A 19,308-nucleotide genomic window follows, 5' to 3' on the forward strand; every position below is an offset into this window, starting at 1 on the left:
TCATTGTCTTTAATTTATATTAATTACCTAACACGCTTCCAGCATGCATCACGATAAGCAGTACAGTGGTTTTGCAAGGCTGATGGGTCGGCGAATGTTGAGGCGAAGCTGGACACGAGACATCGATGCTGGCCGATGTAGAGATCTGCAACCTTTTACTGCTACGTTCACAAGCCATCCGTTGTAGGTAGGAAGGTGAAAATATAGTGTCGTCTGTAAATACGTGGTCAATATTAGTTGAAAATTCAACACCTTGGTCACTGATCATTTATTATTTACCTTCTTTGCCTGCCGTGGTGGGCGAAGTGAACGTATTGTCCTCCTCTTCTGCTAGAAGATCCAAAGAACTCCATTTAGCTAATGACGAGTTATCTCCAAAGCCCTCTGTGTAATCAGAAATTTTAACATTGCTTATGCATCGTGCCTTTTTATACATTTGTGACACGTGTTAAGAGAGAAAATAGAAGAATATGAGTCGGGATGCTTCCCCTCTCAGATTAGAACAGACGTCACAAGAAGCAGGAAACAGTAACGTAAGGAGTCTGATGCCATTATGCTATATTAAATTGAAGTACAATACTATAGATTGAATCTGCTGTTTTTGGAATCGCCCATGGCCATGCTGATCCATGCTCTCACGAAATCGGTGTTAGAACATCCATGCTCGATGTTATACATATAGTATCATCCGTCTATTATCATCCAATTAATCAGACTTACAGACAATTGCTCGCTAAACGATAAACTTGTTTTCATTTATCTACAAAGGCATAGATGCAATCATTCAATGTTTCGAAACTTATGTAAGTAATACTAACACTAGTGTCAATCTTGATCTCTAATCCATGGAATATATCTTCCAACGAACGCTTTAATGTGTTTGTAGTTTTAAGAATTCATCTACGTGTCCTACCTTCGCGTATAATAGGTATAACGAACCCAGCTGCAGTGTGGAATGCGACATAAAAAAAAAAAGAAACAGAGAGGGTACACATAAAATAAACAGAAAATGTCAATACCTGCTCATGCTGTATACTCTACTCGCAAAATGCGAATTTCCGAACGAACCGCGCTTACGTTCACCTTTGTCGAACTATTTACTTAATATTATTCTTTAAAAGTAAGACGTCCAGCGTTCAAGAAATTCGCTGATGCGTCTGCTTTACCGTTCAATTCCATAAGCCAAATGTTACTTATACGAATGTAAAATCTCAGAAAGAATTATCGTCATGCTGCACAAGACGAATCGACATTTTACCTTGACAATCGAAGAATTCGTCCTCGCTACCCGATTCGGATTCCCTGACGATGCTCTCCATGCGCCAATTCGCTATCTGCATGTCGAAGCTCTTGTTCGAACTGGGCGAATGCACCGTCGTTTTATTCTTCCACCCTTTCTTAGTTTCACCTTTCTCCTCAACGGGAGCATTTCTGAAACAGATCCGGCCACTGTAAATAAAACGCAAGCCGAACGGAGTTACACCAAAGCGAAAAAGTTCCTGATTTTACTTTCACTTTTACCTAAGTTCAGGTACTTCGGTCGGCGAATCTTCAGGGCTGATATCGCCTTCAGAGCTACCTGTCGTGTTCGCGTTGGGTATGTCGGATGACTTCCTGACGCTCGGTGGACTCTGAAGGTCCTCGTTCTTCTCGATGCTCCCAAGGGTCGCGGCTAAGGTCATGGCAACGTCCGAGTCCTGAGGAGTCGCATTCGAAGCGGACATCTCCTGATTTTCTTCGGTGGCTTCCTCGCTACCCTCGGCAGCGCCCATCCTTCGTTGCAGCGCCAGTTGAGTTTGTCGCTCGATTTCTCGGATGTCCTCCATCGTCAAACCGATCCATTCGTCCTGCCAGGCCCAGGCTTGCGTGTGAGCGCGCAGCATGGTTTTCCGCAGAGCTGGAATTAATCACGTTACGCATCCTGCTTAAAAACGAAGATAAACAGACGCGTTCGATACTTGCCCGTGTCGTGTATAAATTTTTCTAATTTTGTTTGCAGGCCCCAGTAACGGAATTCCACGCGGCAGAGCTTGTAGGCGCACATCAACGACTTCCCGGCCGGCGTTGGTTGTTGCTTGCCCTAAACAATGAATTCTTACTGCATGGTTATCGATACCCGACTGCCGTTAACCGTTATAAATTACGGCTGTTAATAGGTTGACAAGACTTTTTACTCGTACACGGTCTGTCTAAAAAGAAACCGAACGTTTGCTATAAAAAGAAAAAACGTACAAGTAAAGTTTTTACACGCACGTTTATTTTACTCGGAATAATCTCCCTCTGCGACCTTCGCAGCTCCTGTTTTATAATGTGTCCCTTTCATTGGAATTTTCGATTTTGGGAAAAGAAAATAATCGCAGGGAGACAGATCAGGCGAGTAGGGCGAAGGGACACGTTATAGCAACATTTCGGAGATACAGGCCGCTGTAACCGCCGTACTAAACGGGCTACCGAAACAGGAGTTGCAAAGGTCCTTCGAAATGTTACTTACGCGGTCTACACGCTGTATTGACGCAGAGGGAGATGAATGAAATAAACACGTGCGTAAAAACTTTACTTGTACGTTTTTTCTTTTTATAGCAAAAGTTCGGTTCTTTTTTAAACAGACCGTGTATGTTGTGAAATCGGTCGTTCGACAACTCGTATCGTTACAGTCGCGTTATCTTTGCAATCGGTTGCTTCAATTTTCGAACAATCCGAAACTAGGGTAAACCCTTTAAACGGACGTTAGGGAGATTAGTACTTTTACGTCTGCCCAGTAATCTTCGAGCCATGATTCGGTGAGCGGTCCTCTGCCACTTTTCTGGGACACGTACAACTTAGGATCCTCGTCCTTCACGTAGTCGCCCATGTGTTGATCCTTGACGATGTCGATTACGTCTGAAATTGAATTCGGCGATCGATAAAGGTCACAATAGGAAAGTCGCGAGGAATGAACGCCTACCGACGATCCTGTTTCTCAGATCGCTGCCGCTGAGCTTGAACACGTTCTCCTGATAACCGTTGTCGGGAAAATAGTACGTCTCTATTTCGATGGAGAACTTCTCTACGAAGGGTGACGTGTAACGTGTCTTCGTATAGGGATAAGAGTTCCATGCTTCCTCCTTGGCGATCAAGGCGGATCTAGGTAACAAACTCTTGAACCATTCCGGGAGATGACGTCCCACGTGATAAATCTTATGCGTGTACTGTCCATTTCCACCTGGTCCGTTGCTGTAAGGTTCGTTCACTATGATCTCTACACCGCTGCCCGCTCCTTGGCTCTCTACGCGAGATTTTTTCTGCAAACGATACAAGGCAGATACTTCAAACACATTTATCTGAAATTCCTTTTTATTCTTCTGTCGATCGTATTACAGAGATCCCTACTTCACGTGTATCGAAATACCCGGGTACACGGGTAATTAATGGATCCGTGTTTTAATCTGTGTATTTTCAATACACGGGTAGCCGGTTATCGAAATACGCTGGCACCCGGATATCTAAATACACGGATATCCAGGTACATATACGTGCATCGAGATACACGGGTACAATATCCAATTATTTGTATATACGAACCTTCGCATAAGGATGCTATTATTCTAAAATAATGATCCTTATTAATTTGGAAAAAATTGATATCCAGTAAAATAAATAAATAAATATAATATAAACATAAGAAGAATAAATATAATAGAATACATTTTTTATTATAGTATAATTTGTAAAACTTTATCAACTAGTTGAAATAAATATTCAAGTCACGGGTAACTATAGATAATTCGATGTACACGTACGCGTGTATTTCGATGCACGTGCACATACCTGGATGTCCGTGTATTTCGACACCCGGTTACCCGTGTATTAAAAGTACCCGTGTTCTTAATCCCTTAATACACGGTACACGTTTTCCGTGTATTTTAATACCCGTTCAAAACCGTGATCTCTAGTCGTATACGACAATCTAGATCAGGCCTCGGCAAGATCAACGGCTTTTCGGCTGTTTTTCGGCAAACCACGCCTCCTCGATCTCCCTTTAAGCCAACGTCCCGGCTCGAGGCTCAGGACCGTGTCACTTCGCCGGGATCTTGCGAACATATTTTTAAAACGGATTCCAGAGTATCCCCTGGAAAACTATTAAAAATATGTTCGCGAGGTACCGGTGACGGTGGTACGGTCCTGAGCCTCCAGCCAGGTCATTGGCTACGGGCCGGCTGGGCGGGGCTTGTGACAGTGCCTTGTGGCTTGAAAAGTGCCTTGTGGCTTGAAAAGTGCCTTGTGGCTTGAAAAGTGCAGATCTTGCCGAGATCTACATAGATCTAGGCCTGATCTAGATGCTTCGGGCTCGGCATCTTTAATTGCCTATTCCCTACGTCGTTGAACGACTAATTAAATGTTGAGTCTCGATACATTCAGACACGATGAAGCGTTTAACGCCAAGTACATCGAATTAACACCAGTTAATGGAATCGTTCGTTTCTGGCAATTTGAGTAATTAGAGGATCACTTACTCGAACGACTATATCGCTGTGCAAGGCAGCCAATAATTTGAGAGCTTCGACATGGTATATTAGTCAGGTAGTCAGTGCAATCGTATGCTGTGTGCTGACCCATGATATTTGCCGAAAACTGACCTCTTTTCGCGCCGCGCCGACCAGCAACCCTATTCGATGAAACCGCCCTGAATGGAATTGCAATTTTCCCCTCTGGTTGGCAAAGAAGTAAACAAAAGTGTTTGACGGTCGATACGTCGAAATAAAGTGGGAGAAAAGAGAGATTAAGAATAATTGAACCGTAGAATTGAACGCGGTCGACAAGTTTCTATAGTACTCGGGATGATGCAATGAAAAACTTGACATTAATATTGCTGCTAGATGTTCGTTACTTTATTGTATTCTCGCATCGTACTCCGCTATACATAACTTCATCGTAAAGCAGTACGTATCACAAACCGATAATCGGTATATCAAAGCTCACGTTTATTCGACGATAATAATTTAACTTGATATGGCAATCACACATAACTCAAATTCGATTTAATATTATTCCAACGCGTCACCATCAATAGTACTATACGGTTAATATCTCAAACCGAAATCGAACTATCGAGAATTGATATCGCGAGGATCTCCATTGGAACGTAAATCGTGGCAACGGTCGTGGTAAGTATACATTATTACGAACTCCTCTTAATCGCTCTCGATCCAATCTCCCCGAAACGTGATCCTCTAATTGCCGGCAAACGGTCGTCCGACGATATCGCGCGCAATCCCTGAAACATTTACCGCGATCATATAAAGCTGAGCAATCCTGTATTCCTCCACGGTGAGAGGCAGCGGTATCCGATACTCTTTTATCAACATTTTCGCTGATGTTATTTATCTTCCACCCGATCCAGCGAAAGACGCTCGTCGTCCCAAGTTTCCTGTTTCCTCTCTCCCGTTCAACTTCATGATAACGCGGACGGGCTCCTTGAAAAGAAAAGAGCAACAGCGAAAAGCGTTAGAACGCACAAAGAACACGTTACGAGGCGGATAAAGTTACATTATCAAGATTTCCCTCGGGGACAGTGATCGATGTTACTCGAATTACGTGTCCCTGCGATTCGATCAACTTTCAACTGAGTTATCGAGCGTTATCAGCCAATGCCGTGTATCGTATCATCCAGTCGCTTTGGATTTGATTCTGGATATACATACAGTGGGTGTAGAGAGTATTCGTACGCCGATCAATTCTCAAAAAAAAAAACTACGTAAAATTGTAATTTATTAACTTATTTTTTATAAGCAATGACATATTCTCGGAAATCACTACGGTACGTACAGTACAACAACAACAAAATAGCTATTTATGTAAGTTACGAAATTGACCAAAATAAAAAACAATAAAAAAAAACAATTAATCGATAGAAATATCGAAGCAATAAGTATTCGCACGACTGTTTAAATTTTAACACTTGACTTGAAAAAAAAAGAAAAAAAAAATTTACATTAATTTACAAGTATATAATACTTCCTTCGTGGGATTTCCTTTTGATTTTATAATTATTGCACATTTTCTAAGCGTTAAATTAACTAAATTATTAGTTATTCGAAGTGGGATCTTCGTCGATTCCCCTATTAAAGCCTTTTTTTTTTAGGTACCTTCCCGGAAACTCAATGTTTCCCAATTCGTACGGAGCAATAAACTAATGCGTTTACGTTACAAACTCTACCGTAAATGGTTCGTCATAAGAATCGTACAAATACTTATTGCTTCTATACGTTACCCACTTTTCGCCTTTTTTTTTTTTTTTGTTAATTTCACAAATTATTTTAACTAGTAAATATTGTTTGGACTGTATCTATCTTAGAGACTATAAAGGCCTTCCTGAGCATCGACCGACTGATTTTCGCAGTCTCTAATTGAAGCACGTCAAATGCTGAATCGCTGTGTTTCTACCGCAAGTTTTCACGCTAATCCTCGTTCGGGGTCAGCCACGGGCAGTTCAGTGGGCATTAACAACTGTGTTGCAATCGATTTCAGTAATATCATTAATGTCAGCGAACTATAGTTTCCGTGTACCACGATCAAGGACCGCGTCAATTGATCTAGAATTCTTTCTTGTACGATTAAAAAATATAGGACACCGTTCGGCGTGTCTGCGATGGATATATTCAGGGCGGGCGTGACATTTTGGCGGGGCCTGAATTCACGTTCGAATCCTACACTTAAATTTTACAACGAGGAATTATTTATTTACAAATGCTATATATTTTTTATAAGATGAATATTAAATAATAATACTTTGATGACTTTTGTCGCTCCTTTAAACTGAACCATTGCTACTAAAAATCGTCATCCTGTAAAAAGGGACCGGATTCCGGCTGAACCTGCCTTGCGCCGGCCCTGGATATATTGCTTCTAATTTAATATATCATTATATTACATAATATTGATTATGCTACTTTGTTTGTGTGACATTGCGTTCGTCGTTTCCTTAATACACTTGCTCGATTAAAATTCATTACCGTTTAATAGTTACGCTGATATTGGGTTGCGCACGAAGCCATAAGCAATTCATGAACTATGGAATGCTAATTAAGCGGTTCCGCGAAAAGGAATACGGTTTCCGTCGGTATACCCATAAAATACTCATATTTATTAGGTTGTCTAGAAAGTTCGTGGCAATTTTTAAAAAAACTTCAAAGGCACGTTTGAATTGTAATATACAGGGTGTCTCAAAAATGTTGGAGGTCCTTGAAAGGGGTGGTTCGGAAGGTGATTTGAAACAACTTTTTCCTTTGCAAAAATGTCGGATGGGGCTTCGTTAAGTAGATATTAATAAAAGAAAGCCAACCAATCAGAGCGCGCGGATACCGTTGGAGCGGCCGCGGTAGCGAAGGCTACGCGCTGAGCGGCCGCGTCAATATCCTTCGATGCACGCCGAGTCACTTGTTCGCGTACGAGAGCGGCTACCTAGCGCGTAGCCATCGCTATCGCGGCCGCTCCACCGGCATCCTCGCGCTCTGATTGGTCAGTGTTTTCCGTTAATATCTCCTCAACGAAGCCTCGGACAACATTTTCGCGAAGGAAAAAGTTGTTTCAAATCACCCCCTGAACCACCCTTTTCAAGGACCTCCAACATTTTTGGGACACCCTGTATACGTATACATTGGGCCACGCACCTGTCAGATCGGACCAATCGTTTTCGACGAGCCCAGTGTTGGATTATCAATTCGCTTAACTAAGAATGAACTTATTGTTCTATGTTCAAAATTGAATCGGCGTTCTCCGAAGTGTTTCACTCCTACGTTCGCCGTCGATACTTTGTTTTAAAAGTCGAACTGTGGCGACGCGAAACATAAACAGTCGGGAGATATGAGAGGACCCTGACTTCCTTCTAGGATCGAAGTTTTAGTTAGTTGAGCCTGAGGTCTCATAACGTAAAGAACTCTGCAGCCGTCGTGAGAAATAAAATCTATCTCTTTAATATAGAGCGTATTTAATTATTTAGAACTCCCATATCCAATACCCAGCTGACGGAATCACCAACGAGCTCGACTCCGGCCGCTCCAACTACATCTTAATTATCCGTCGAGGCACGCGAAACGCGTACGACAGCCGCATCGATGTACTTACGAGCAAGGGGTTTCCTTAACCTTGAGCATCACGGAAATAGGGCAGATCGGTGGTGGTCGGTGTGACAAGGGAATCGCTCGTCCTACTTCCTCGTCACTCGTTGCACCGTGCTTTTCGCGCCACACCTTCCGGCGTGTACCGATAAATCGCGGGAAGCCGCGTTTCACTTTGATTCACGGAAGCCCGGCAACCGTACAAGTCGACGAGGACGGCAACGATTACAATCGAAACATCTACTCGACGCGTATCTACGAACGACGTTTCTCGAATGCCTTCTTCGATAACACGTTTCGTGCGTGTCCGCCGTTCAGCTCGAGAAGCAGACACTAGGAGCGTGACTTTTTACGCGTACTTTGCACTGTCACGCCGTTCCAGACGCATGGTTAACGAAATATTACACTCGTGTCTTTCGTCGGGGTAAAGAAGGAAACCTGCAACGAACGAATCGTGGAAAGCCTGAAAACGATATTGTGCGTTTCCTTCGGACTGCGGTCGGTTCAAGTCTGCACACTGAAAAGAAGACGTTCGAACATTCGCCGAAAGGGAGGGTGCGAGCGCGATACGAAATTGTCACGACGTTACGTCGGCAACGTGCGGCCACCGACTGACGGGCCAGAGGCCGCCCCGATTGGCGGGTCCGTAGGTACGCGCGACTTCTCGAAGCCACGAAATCGAGCTGGACCAATCGGAGCGTCCCCTGCCACCCCCGCGACCCAGCGATCCGGACGCAGTGCCGTCGCGTAAGGGCGCGCACCCTTAAATCTCCCTAGTCCAGTGATTCTCAATGGGAGACTTCCGATGATCTACAGGGTGTCCCAAGAATGTTGTAACACCTTGAAAGAGGTGGTTCAGGAGGTGATTTGAAACAATTTTTTCCTTGGCGAAAATGTTGTCCGAGGCTCCGTTAAGGAGATACTAATGGAAAACACTGACCAATCAGAGCGCGAGAATGCCGGTGGAGCGGCCGCGGTAGCGTATGAGCGCAGCCGCCTAGTGCGTAGCTTACGCTCCACAGGCATTCTCGCGCTCTGATTGGTCAGTGTTTTCCATTAATATCTCCTTAACGAAGCATCGGACAACATTTTCGCTAAGGGAAAAGTTGCTTCAAATCACCTCCCGAATCACCTTTTTCAAGGTGTTACAACATTTTTGGGACACCCTGTAGTTAAACTAAATGGAAAAAGTCAGAATAAATATCGATACAGTAGCGTACGAATAATATATATACAAGTTATTAATGGTACACTACCAAAATTAGTTTTAGAATTAGTGCACGAAAGAAACGTTTCTACAGCTTTGGAAACAAGCAAAACTGCCACTTTTAATTTGGTCGAGTCCCGCTGTAATTGTAGCCTTCTCAGCATTGTGAAGGGAGGTGACCTATAACCAGGTATTCAGAAGCTTGTTAAATAGTTTGCTTCAGCCTCAAGGACCCCGCTAGCCAGTGACAATATTGCGGCACTGTATTCGTTACGTTATTATATTCTTGTATCGTATTCTACTATACACTTCATACGAATGTATTTCATCGTGAAACGATACATATCGCGAGCAAATAGATGATGGATTAAAGTTCACGTTTATTTAACAATACCGATTTCAATATTTTCATAATAAATAAAGGATCATTACACCATCGAGGAGATACAAAAACGAACGAAAACCCAGAAGTGAAAATTGCTCGGTACCGCGGGAGCGAGTACCCTGGGTACTCAGTACCCTGAACAATGAAACAGTTACATTTACGCTTCGATATTTGATTAATTACTGCAACCTAATCTCCGCGATGTTACGCGACGGAAAAATGAACGTAACCGAAAAACATCTTCGCAGGCTGCGATTCACACAAGTTGTCCGCATCGGAGATTAACGTGCCTAATGGAGAGGTCGTTATCGATGTCAGGGAAGATGCAGATGGCATTTCGTACCGACAGAAGCACCGGAGATGTCGCGAGGTGAATTTCCAGCAATTTCACTCGGTTCTTAATTACGAGTGATTTGCAATGCAAATTGTTGAAGCCGTCACTGGCTGGACAGCCGACGTTAGCCGCCTCCGCCGCCTCTCTAGTCTATTGATCGATCCCCGAGCGAGCAAGAAAACGCGAGACCAGATGCGCCATAACACCACCGAGCTCCCACGGAGGCGAGACTACAGTTGACTAGACACCGTTCGTCGTCCGAGATGCACGCGTTCCCGTCGGACGATTCGGAATTCCTTTCCAACACGGCTGGATCCCAAGGGCCTCGTATCTTACGATATTAAAATGACCGTTATATTCCAGCCACGAATGTGGGAAGCGTGCCGCTTGTCGACGCGACGATCTTTTCTTTATTCTTTCTTTGTTTCGCGACACCTTGTCGCGCGACACCTCCGGGTTCAACAATTTTGTGGGGCCTGAATTCACATTCAAATCCTGCACTTAAATTTCGCAACGAGGAATTTATATATTTACAAATGCTATGTATTTTTTATAAGACGAATATTAAATAATAATACTTTGATGATTTTTGTTACTCCTTTCGATTTGATCATCGCTACTAAAAAAAATGTTTTGCATCTCAGCAAAAATTGCTTCCATTTGTTAACGGTGTCATCATTCTGTAAAAAGTTAATCAAAATCGGTGCCTTTTAATCGAGTAATTTTCGTAGACCGCGGGGCCCTTTAAAAATGCGGGGCCGGGTTCCGGCGAACGTCTTTTAAACGCCCTTCCGAGAATTATTGTTATTATTTTTTTAATAGAGCAGAGTAGAAAAAGAACGGGAGTTTAGGGTCGAGGGAAATTGGTTGGTAATCGGCCACCAGGAGCAAAAATAACGTCACTCCGGTCGTTGTTTTAAATTCGTTCCATTTAATTTATGCGACTCTGCAGACGCCCACTTAACACGAAACAGAGAATGAAGTGTGGTTATTGGTTACATGATGTATGAAGCATTTTTTTTTTTTTTTTTTTTTTTTTTTTTAATTCTGTCGAGTATCGGTACTGTTCACATTTTATATGTAAATACTTGCGAATTCTATGAAGAGTGTACAAAGTCCAATAACAAGTAAAAAACAAAATCATGCAAATAATATAGTTACAGCTTAGTCACAGTTACGCTGTAAAGTAGCTGACGTCAGCCTCGAATGGAATAAAAAATGAGAAAAAAGAGGAGCTAATGATATGGCGAAGGAGTAAAGTACACGGTTTAGACCAGAAAAACAACAACGAAGAAACATTACTAGGAAAAGAAAAACAATTCATTTTGTTCTTGAAATATATCTGCGTTTTACGTAAATAATATCCGGGTTGAAAACGTAATATTCGCGAGCTTATCGTTAATACTTTGATAAGAGAGAAGGAATCCTTTCTCGACGTAATGAGCTCCAGGCTCCAAAGATACATCCGCCACTGGCAAAACGTCCGAAACACGGTATCTACACGTGAGATTAAATAGAAATTTGTACCGCGGTGGCAGGTTCGTTCCAACGCGTCGTCGGCGTACAATACCGACCTTTGACATTAGCAGAAGAGGTATCTGCCGGATGAGAAACTATCTACTCTCTCTCCCCCGATATTCCTTGGCGTAGAAATCAACAATATTACGTACAAAGACGGGGGTTCGGTCTATTTACGAGAGATGAAAGGGAAGAATAAAATTCGCCTATCAAAAGGGTAGAGATTGGGGAAACGTTGGAGGCGCTATTCCCTGTGATTTCGCACAAAAGCGCCGAGGGTCGCGCTCGATGGACGGTAAAAACCATTCTCTTCGGCGAACCGAGCGATATAAGGGACATTTTATGAATAGACAAGCGCGGCTTAATTCTTACAAAGGTTTTCAAACGCCGAAGGGGAAAGAAATTGCGCGACGAGAATCGTTTCGATGATTCGAAATAGCCTTTTCTTTTTTCACCGGCAAGGACGAGCACTTTGAATTTGATTAAATCTCGAGATGGCCGCCGAACGCGTCGAGGGACTTCGTAAAATTTAACTACAAGTTTTTCTCGATCTAATCTGTAAATGGAAGCTCGATTGAAAAATAAAACGATCGAGAAACGAGCTTTACGATTTGTACATTTTTACAAAGTAAGAGATAAGATTCGTGAATCATTGTATTGATTATTGTACGCGCAGAGACTACGGTAAAAACGTGGGTAGCCATTTATGGCATACAGTTTTAAATAAGTATCGCTTGCCAAAGTGCGGCGTCTTTGTTCGTTTTCGCTCGGCATTATTTTATCGACTTCGTTACTGCGGACAACTCCCTTCGCCTCCCAATAGAAAGCTGTATTCTTTTTTTTTTTTTAAGACATTCCCAACATACCACCCAAGGTGGCCACGATTAATTTTGTCTGGAATGACTACTTTCCAGACGATTTCGTTGAATATTTAACGGACTTAAATAATCCAGTATATTAGGTCGTGCAACTCGTCTTTAAAAAGAATCAAATCGAACTTGAAATACCCTTGACCTCCAACTCATCGATCATTCATGAACGCAATCGGACTTCGAACAAGTGTAGCTACAATTTTTATGATCGTATCTGCGAAAAATAAGTACCATATTTTATAAATACGAGAACTAGTGAAATGTACTTTTCGAAATAAGAGGAATTCCAATAGAATGATTTCTATTGAATGTAACTGAAATAGTTTCTGTTTCGTTTCGCACGTTCGTGGCACGGGCATGTCGAAAATCGCATTAATCGTCCGAGAATAAACACAAGGTGCCATTATGTTACCGGCGTAAAATTAGAACGTTTGAACGATCGCGACCCAACGCCGGATATCGTTACGCCGATTCGAATGAATCGAGAAGAGAGAAAAAGGAAGTAGCGCATCCCATCCTCGGATGTCCAAACGTCGTCGTGACGTCAAACGACATTAGGAGAACCTGCCGGCATAATATGCACATGTGCCTTGTACATGTGTGACGCAAGCGACAAGTTTCACCCAGTGACGAAAGGAGAGGACAAGAACGTGCTCGGGGGTCTCGTCCAACGTTGACCTTCTCCGGGGATACGCGTACCGTAAACTCTCTTTAAATGCAGAAATTTCTCTACGATAAATGCACAGAAACCATCCCCACCACTGTGGCGTATACCCCTTGAGATGATCCGAGAACGTGATCCGAGAACATGATCCGAGAACATGATCCGAGATCGAATATATTGGCGAGACAATGCTAATCAAATCCTAATCAAATCGTACACTTAAATTATACGACGAGAAATTATTTATTTACAAGTGCTGTTACATATTATATATTTTTTATAAGATGAATATTAAATAGTAATACTTTCCTCTTCTTTATTCGTTGTCCTCCTCTACGTTTGATGCGCATCGGGAAACACCAAAAAATATACGAGCTCTTCGATGAACGCACAAGTTCAGTCCCGAGTTTGTTCATGTAAGGAGACTTTACCGTATTCGGATTCGTCGAGCGACACACGAAAGGAAACGCGTAGGATAGGAGACACAAACCATCTGAGACTCCTTGGGAACCGTCGTTAGGGGAGTTAGAAGAGTAACAAGGGTGCGGCATCATTGCACCCTCGACTTCAGTGAAGTTTTGTTCTGCTGTAACGAGGAATGCGCGAGAAGTGGAGCAGAAATAGACGTTGACCACAGCGAATGTTCGAAAAAGTAGAACTCGTAGACTCTACGAATTTTTGAATCTGTAGCACGTTTGAACTCTCTATTCCGATACACATTTTATTGCCTTAACTGCACGTTTATTCAATTCCGTACCGTACGAAGAGGATTTAGAATACTTTACAGCGTCATGAATTTTTAGCAATGCCTGATCACATTACGCAACAGAGAGTTGAACAAGTTTTGCGGTAATTATCATGCCACGGGAATGGAAATTTGATCGTAGCTCGTTGCTGAAACGAGGAAGGAATCTACGGAGATCGAACGCGGTCAGGCGGCCATAATCGCCGCGTTATTTTCATTCGGCCGCCAGATACGGCACATCCGGCAGTCGAATACCGCACCGCGAATAAGTTAGCGAGCAAAAACAATCGGATAGGAAACGCCGTGGAAAAAATTCGCTCCCGTGGCAATTCGTTCGTATGTAATTTTGAAAGCGGCCCGAATTTCCAAAAGGTTCAAGTACACGCGAAGACGTTCGATGATACGTTTCCGTTGGACAATTTCAGATCTCCAGCGTCGCTGAACCGATCTATTTCGAGCCAATTTCCGGGACAATGAACGAACAATAAAACCGAGAGTCACGCCGCACGGTTAAAGCGATCTCGTTGTCCCTTTTCTCTTACGTGTACCGTGACGCGTTCGTTAATCCTTTGGTTCGCCTGTCTTCGGTGCATTCGGGTCTTCCACTTCGTATCCGTGAGGGGATATTGGATTTTTCACGGGATTGTGGAACAAGGTGTGCCTGCCGTCGCCCCACGGGAAAGGCTGTCCGAGAGAAATATTTATAAATTACTCGTAGGGACAGGACAAAGGTCTCGCGATCAGTTATCGAACGTGGAGACGCTCCCGGCCCTTTCCGTTCTGAATTCATTATCGATTATACGTTACTCGTAAAGCATTACCGTACGATCGAAGGCTAATTGCAAAGTACATATATTGGACGGCGTATAGTATCGAGAAAAATTGCACGAGAAACGTAAGAGTCTCAGAACTTACGAGAACCTGTAAGCGAATGCTTGTATTCGTACCTCGGAGGGAAACTACGCGTTTCTCGTACAGTATTCGAACATAAGTCTCGTTTATGTTTGAGCTCAGCGAAAAGATTGCGGCGGAAGACGTGCAAAAGCGGCCGAAGGAACGGAGGAAGGAGCGGGTAAGACTTCATTAATCGATTACGACGAGTAGAACACAAACGGATTACGTTTTCGAGATACGCGGAACGGAAGGCTTCGTTCGCAAGAAGTATCGCGTTGTACGGAAAGAAGGCCGGAATGTCTGAAAGCCTAAATTAACCCTTTCGTTACGGAGGAACTGGCCGCGGTTATACGTTCGTGTTACGAGCAAGTTTTCCACGAGAGTGGTTGCGACAGCGTACGCCGCGAAAACGTGTTTTGCATTGCGCGTGTGGCATTCATAGAAATCTCGAGAGCGTGGTTGACACTAAACTTTCGTAGTTTTGTAATGCATACTATAGAAAGCCGTCGTAGCAATTTCGTGGATGCCAGTAGTACCGAAAGGCTTAATTAATATTTCCAAAGAATCGTGGAAAGGGCACCTTAATTATTCGACGCATGTAGGGGACGTCCACGAACTCTGGCCGCGGTTGTTTCTTCTTTTCCATTTCTCTTGCGTAAACGTAGATCGACATGACCAATATCAGCGGCATCGCCACGAAGAGAGACAAAAACCGATAGAACTTTTCCTTCCGAGACGCTGTCACGCAAACAGAAGTCTGTTAGTTTTTCTCTTAGACAGCTAAGCTCCGGTGAGTCGTCTTTCGAATTTTTATTATTATATACGCGTCGTCGGATAAAGCGACCGATAAACTTTCCCAGCATGGCTTCCGGGTCATTCTAGATCCATTACAAGTCTATTTCCATCCGTTATCCAGATGAACGACGTTTAGCCTTGATGTCAAGCGTGACGGTGGACTACACGGACGAAGACGTAGACCGTCTGTAATGCTCGAGTTTACCTCTGCGCTTTAACTACAGTCAACATGGTACGCCGAGTATGTTTTGAAACGCGGAACCAGCTAATGTTTTATTCGTATCCGATTCTCCTGGTGTAAACAGGAAGGCTAGCCGTGGTCGGATATCGTCAGCGATACTCAAACCGCAGGAGTTACTCGTCGCTTCGCGTAATTACAATTTCGAAGACCAACGATTTTTGGACAAAAAATCACCGTTGAAGTAGCTGGGAAAGATAAGGTATCTCCATACCGTATCTATAAATATCCGATATAGTTCGCGTCGTGTCAATGGAGAGAAATATAAAAAAAAAAAAAAAAAAAATCCGTGCGTCGAGGGGGACGACACAACATAATCGTTCAATTATTGATTTTGCTGGGGCATTAACGATAATGCGCGACGCAATTTCGCTCGTCGTTTTATCTGTCCGACCTACAAAATACGAGTTAATAAATTATAGATAGTAAAAGAGAGAGAGAGAGATAATAAAAGATGCGGAGACTTTGCGAAAGAATCGAAATAGCAAAGCATTACCTTCGGTAACGCAATAATCGTCCACGTTCGAGCAACGATTGGATTCCTCGGGAGCAGGGCACACAGGGGGAGGGCAAGGCTTGGGGCACGGATCCTTGACCGAAAGCGTGCACGTTGTCGAGGACTCGGGGCATACTTCCATGGGCGCACTCGAACAGGAGCTTGCGACGGGCTTCCTCTTCGAGCACCGGTCCTTGGCTGCTTCCTGGTTCCCAGATGTCTGATCACCGCGGCTATCTGACGTCGACGTTTTGTTGCAGGAGCTATCTTCGGAGGAGAACCGACGTCTACGAGACGTCGTTCCGCAGAAAACGCCCTTCTCCGTGTTCCCACGCGACGAGTACTTCCTGCAGGCCGGATTGTTCGCCGAGAAATAAGTGGTCCGCGCTGAATGAGATAACTTCCTCGTGGACGGGCCAGCGTATCCTGTCGAAGGACAAATCGCCTTGGAAAACATCCAACCGTGGCAGATCGACGTCGAAGCGAACCGCGAGGGAACCGACGTTCTCTTGCTGGTCAAGAAAGACCTTTCGGTGCAACTCTTCGCACTAATTTCAGGCTCGCCTGCGAAAACATTCCTCGACGACGACGCAACGTTGGGGACATTTCTCTCTGGAACTTTGAAATGACAGTATAATAAAACACGATCTGCCGTCGCAGAACTGTTATCGGTTGTCGTATGCCAACATAATCTTTGTATCAGCTTTAGTTAAGACAACTCTGTCTTCTTCTCATCCTCCGTCAAACTCCAGCAGCAAACATTTCAAATTTCTTCCTTCGATAACTGATGATTTCATCCTGACTAGTCTCATCCCGGACCTCGACCTCGCTACCCTCTCCTTTGCTGACCACGAAACTTAAGATAATTCCTATCCTTCCATTTTCCATCTTTCCTGAACCTATAAAGCCCGCTACTTTTCCCTTTGAACACAGAATTGTCCGAACCGTCTCGATACGAGGATCCATAGCCAGTACCACGCGTATACCTTTGTCAACCTCGTACTTGTAAAATAATAATAATAAGTAACGAATCAAACGGAATACAACACGGTTAACGAGCGACGACATTTTTTTATGGCGGTATTCAAGGCATTTGAACAACAGCGCCCATGTTATTCTAAGATCCATCGTCGATGGCAGGAAGAAGAATTGCGAAAGTCTCGAACAGCTCGCTAAGTACCTCTGCTTATCGCCGACAACTTTCTTCTCGATGTACGTCCTATATTTTCGGTACAAACGTTTCTTCCGCTCCCGGCGAGGGTTCCACTTACGCTGATTAAAGAAGGCATCTTCGGATCAGTCAACGAACGCAACGTTTGTGGCGACAGGACTTTTAACCTGTACGAAAGGAAAACCATCGCCATGCTGCATTTTCCTTTATCGCCGGGCGGTTTGTCGTGGCTCCTTTCGAATAAGGTCGCGCTCCGGTTTTAATTCATTTTTTTCTTCTTTTTATTTTTCAAAGGAAACACGCGCACGGCGCCATCAACTCGAGGACGCGGCATTTGAATCTCGATCGCGATGCACGCGGATTCTTTTGTCACGGAAACTCGCTTTTGTTGAATGTTTCAGGAATTTTTGTAGCCCGCGAAACTCCCACGGGAAATATTTCCTTTTGCGCGAATCTCGTGAATGGATCTCGAATTTTATTCATTCGTGGCTCGTATTAACGTGGTTAACACGTGCGGTATTTTCGCAAATGGTGTAACAACGTTGATATTTTATTTTGCGTTTAATGAATATGCAAGGGATTCGCGCTATCGACGGATGTTTGATATCTACGCAAAAATTTCATTTCATCCAAGTATCCTAAAAAAGAGTTCTGACGTTCAGACACCTGGAAAAATGATTTTCGAACGAAATACAGAAATGCTTTCATCCCATAATCGAGGGGGAATCCAACGAAAGCGTAACAGCAACTTCTCGAACGTTCCTCGGATGACGAGGGTCTTATCTCACGCTTATTCAATGAACGTGTAATGGTACTTGTTTAACGGAAAATGTCTTCGTCCAATTACGAGCCGTGGATTTGATTCCTCTCGTATTGAATCGTTTCCATTTGGTATACGCCGAGATGAAGCTGTTTCGTAAAATTCTCGCGGTTTCATTTTTCAGAGTAAAGCCAGAACGATTCTTCCGTGTTATCTCGATTTCGTGACGAGCATCTGACTTCCGGTACACGAACGTAGCTTCTATGACGTATGGAAATCGACCGTATTTATAGCAATCTTGCTGCTCATCCGTTTGTATTCGCTGCGAAGTTTTGTTCTCTGTTTGTGGAATATTCGTGCTGCGATTCGAGCGATCGACACTCGACCCGAACAGGTAGGAGTCTGCGATCTATTTAAGTCGATTTATAAACAATTATCGAACAGCTCACGACGATCGTCTAACGATAAACAATCGCGTAAAATTGAAGGGGCAGTCTGGCGATTTCGTATAAATAAAAAAAAAAAAAGGATATCTTCGTGTTTCTCGAAATTGTAGAAAAGTACCGAAGTCGAAGAATACTCGCTCAGATATTTTCAATCCACTGAAAAGGAATTCTCGCGCTATTCTAAATTTCTATTGAGTAAGATTAATGGAGTCGACGGGCACCTCGTGCAGATAAATGCATAGCAGGACAAATGGAACAGCTTAAAATGTGTTTTATCGAAGCGCCAGAGTGTCTGGAGTCAGTGGAAACCAGTAAACATGTAGCCGTCGGTATATCATACCCCTGTTAACGGTCCTATACAGCGAAAATCATGTTCGTAGCCACATATTTCAGAAAAACTTGCAAACGGAGTAGCTCAAGAAGCATTCTTCTTTGCAACGGCATCTTAATTACCAGAACTGCTAAATAACACTGCTAATTAATTTATTTCATTCACGCACTCGCAACTTCTCCGCCAAAGAACGAATTCAATGAAACTTTATCCGTTGGGTACCTTAAATTGATCTTAAATCAACTAATTTACTAAAATATCGTTTCGTCGCGTTTAAATAATTATTTTCTCAAACGAAAATAACAGTAAACGCGTCGGAAAGCATCTTGTCGTCGAGAACATCGAAATCTCAAAAT

The 19,308-nt window shown here is 43.4% G+C and overlaps 2 protein-coding genes across 16 annotated transcripts in view; both read right to left on the reverse strand.

The window, feature by feature from the left end:
* Window positions 1-19,308, reverse strand: part of LOC128881126 (protein retinal degeneration B) — a 35,329-nt gene that overhangs the window by 9,549 nt on the left and 6,472 nt on the right. For 4 of the 15 annotated variants that reach the window (XR_008458002.1, XR_008458001.1, XR_008458000.1 and 1 more), the window contains exons 1-9: window positions 8,104-8,728; window positions 5,268-5,453; window positions 2,945-3,281; window positions 2,744-2,880; window positions 1,963-2,080; window positions 1,522-1,897; window positions 1,259-1,431; window positions 280-384; window positions 28-213 (exon numbers count right to left, since the gene is read on the reverse strand). Coding sequence is in view for 9 of the 15 variants with exons in the window: in XM_054131874.1 (XP_053987849.1) it covers window positions 28-213; window positions 280-384; window positions 1,259-1,431; window positions 1,522-1,897; window positions 1,963-2,080; window positions 2,744-2,880; window positions 2,945-3,281; window positions 5,268-5,345 (1,510 nt within the window). In the remaining 6 variants the exon portion in view is untranslated. Of the gene's footprint in view, window positions 1-27; window positions 214-279; window positions 385-913; window positions 944-1,258; window positions 1,432-1,521; window positions 1,898-1,962; window positions 2,081-2,743; window positions 2,881-2,944; window positions 3,282-5,267; window positions 5,454-8,103; window positions 8,730-19,308 lie in introns of those variants that run through there. The other 11 variants (XR_008458003.1, XR_008457998.1, XR_008457999.1 and 8 more) reach the window with 8 other exon arrangements.
* On the reverse strand, window positions 9,862-16,938 carry LOC128881164 (uncharacterized). The gene is made up of 3 exons (XM_054131944.1): window positions 16,245-16,938; window positions 15,296-15,453; window positions 9,862-14,505 (listed from the first exon to the last, which is right to left on the reverse strand). Exons 1-3 carry the CDS (start codon window positions 16,699-16,701, stop codon window positions 14,383-14,385), a joined length of 738 nt encoding a protein of 245 aa, XP_053987919.1. The 5' UTR covers window positions 16,702-16,938; the 3' UTR covers window positions 9,862-14,382.

Source organism: Hylaeus volcanicus, chromosome 8, assembly GCF_026283585.1.
Source record: "Hylaeus volcanicus isolate JK05 chromosome 8, UHH_iyHylVolc1.0_haploid, whole genome shotgun sequence".
NCBI classification, from domain to species: Eukaryota; Metazoa; Arthropoda; class Insecta; order Hymenoptera; family Colletidae; genus Hylaeus; species Hylaeus volcanicus.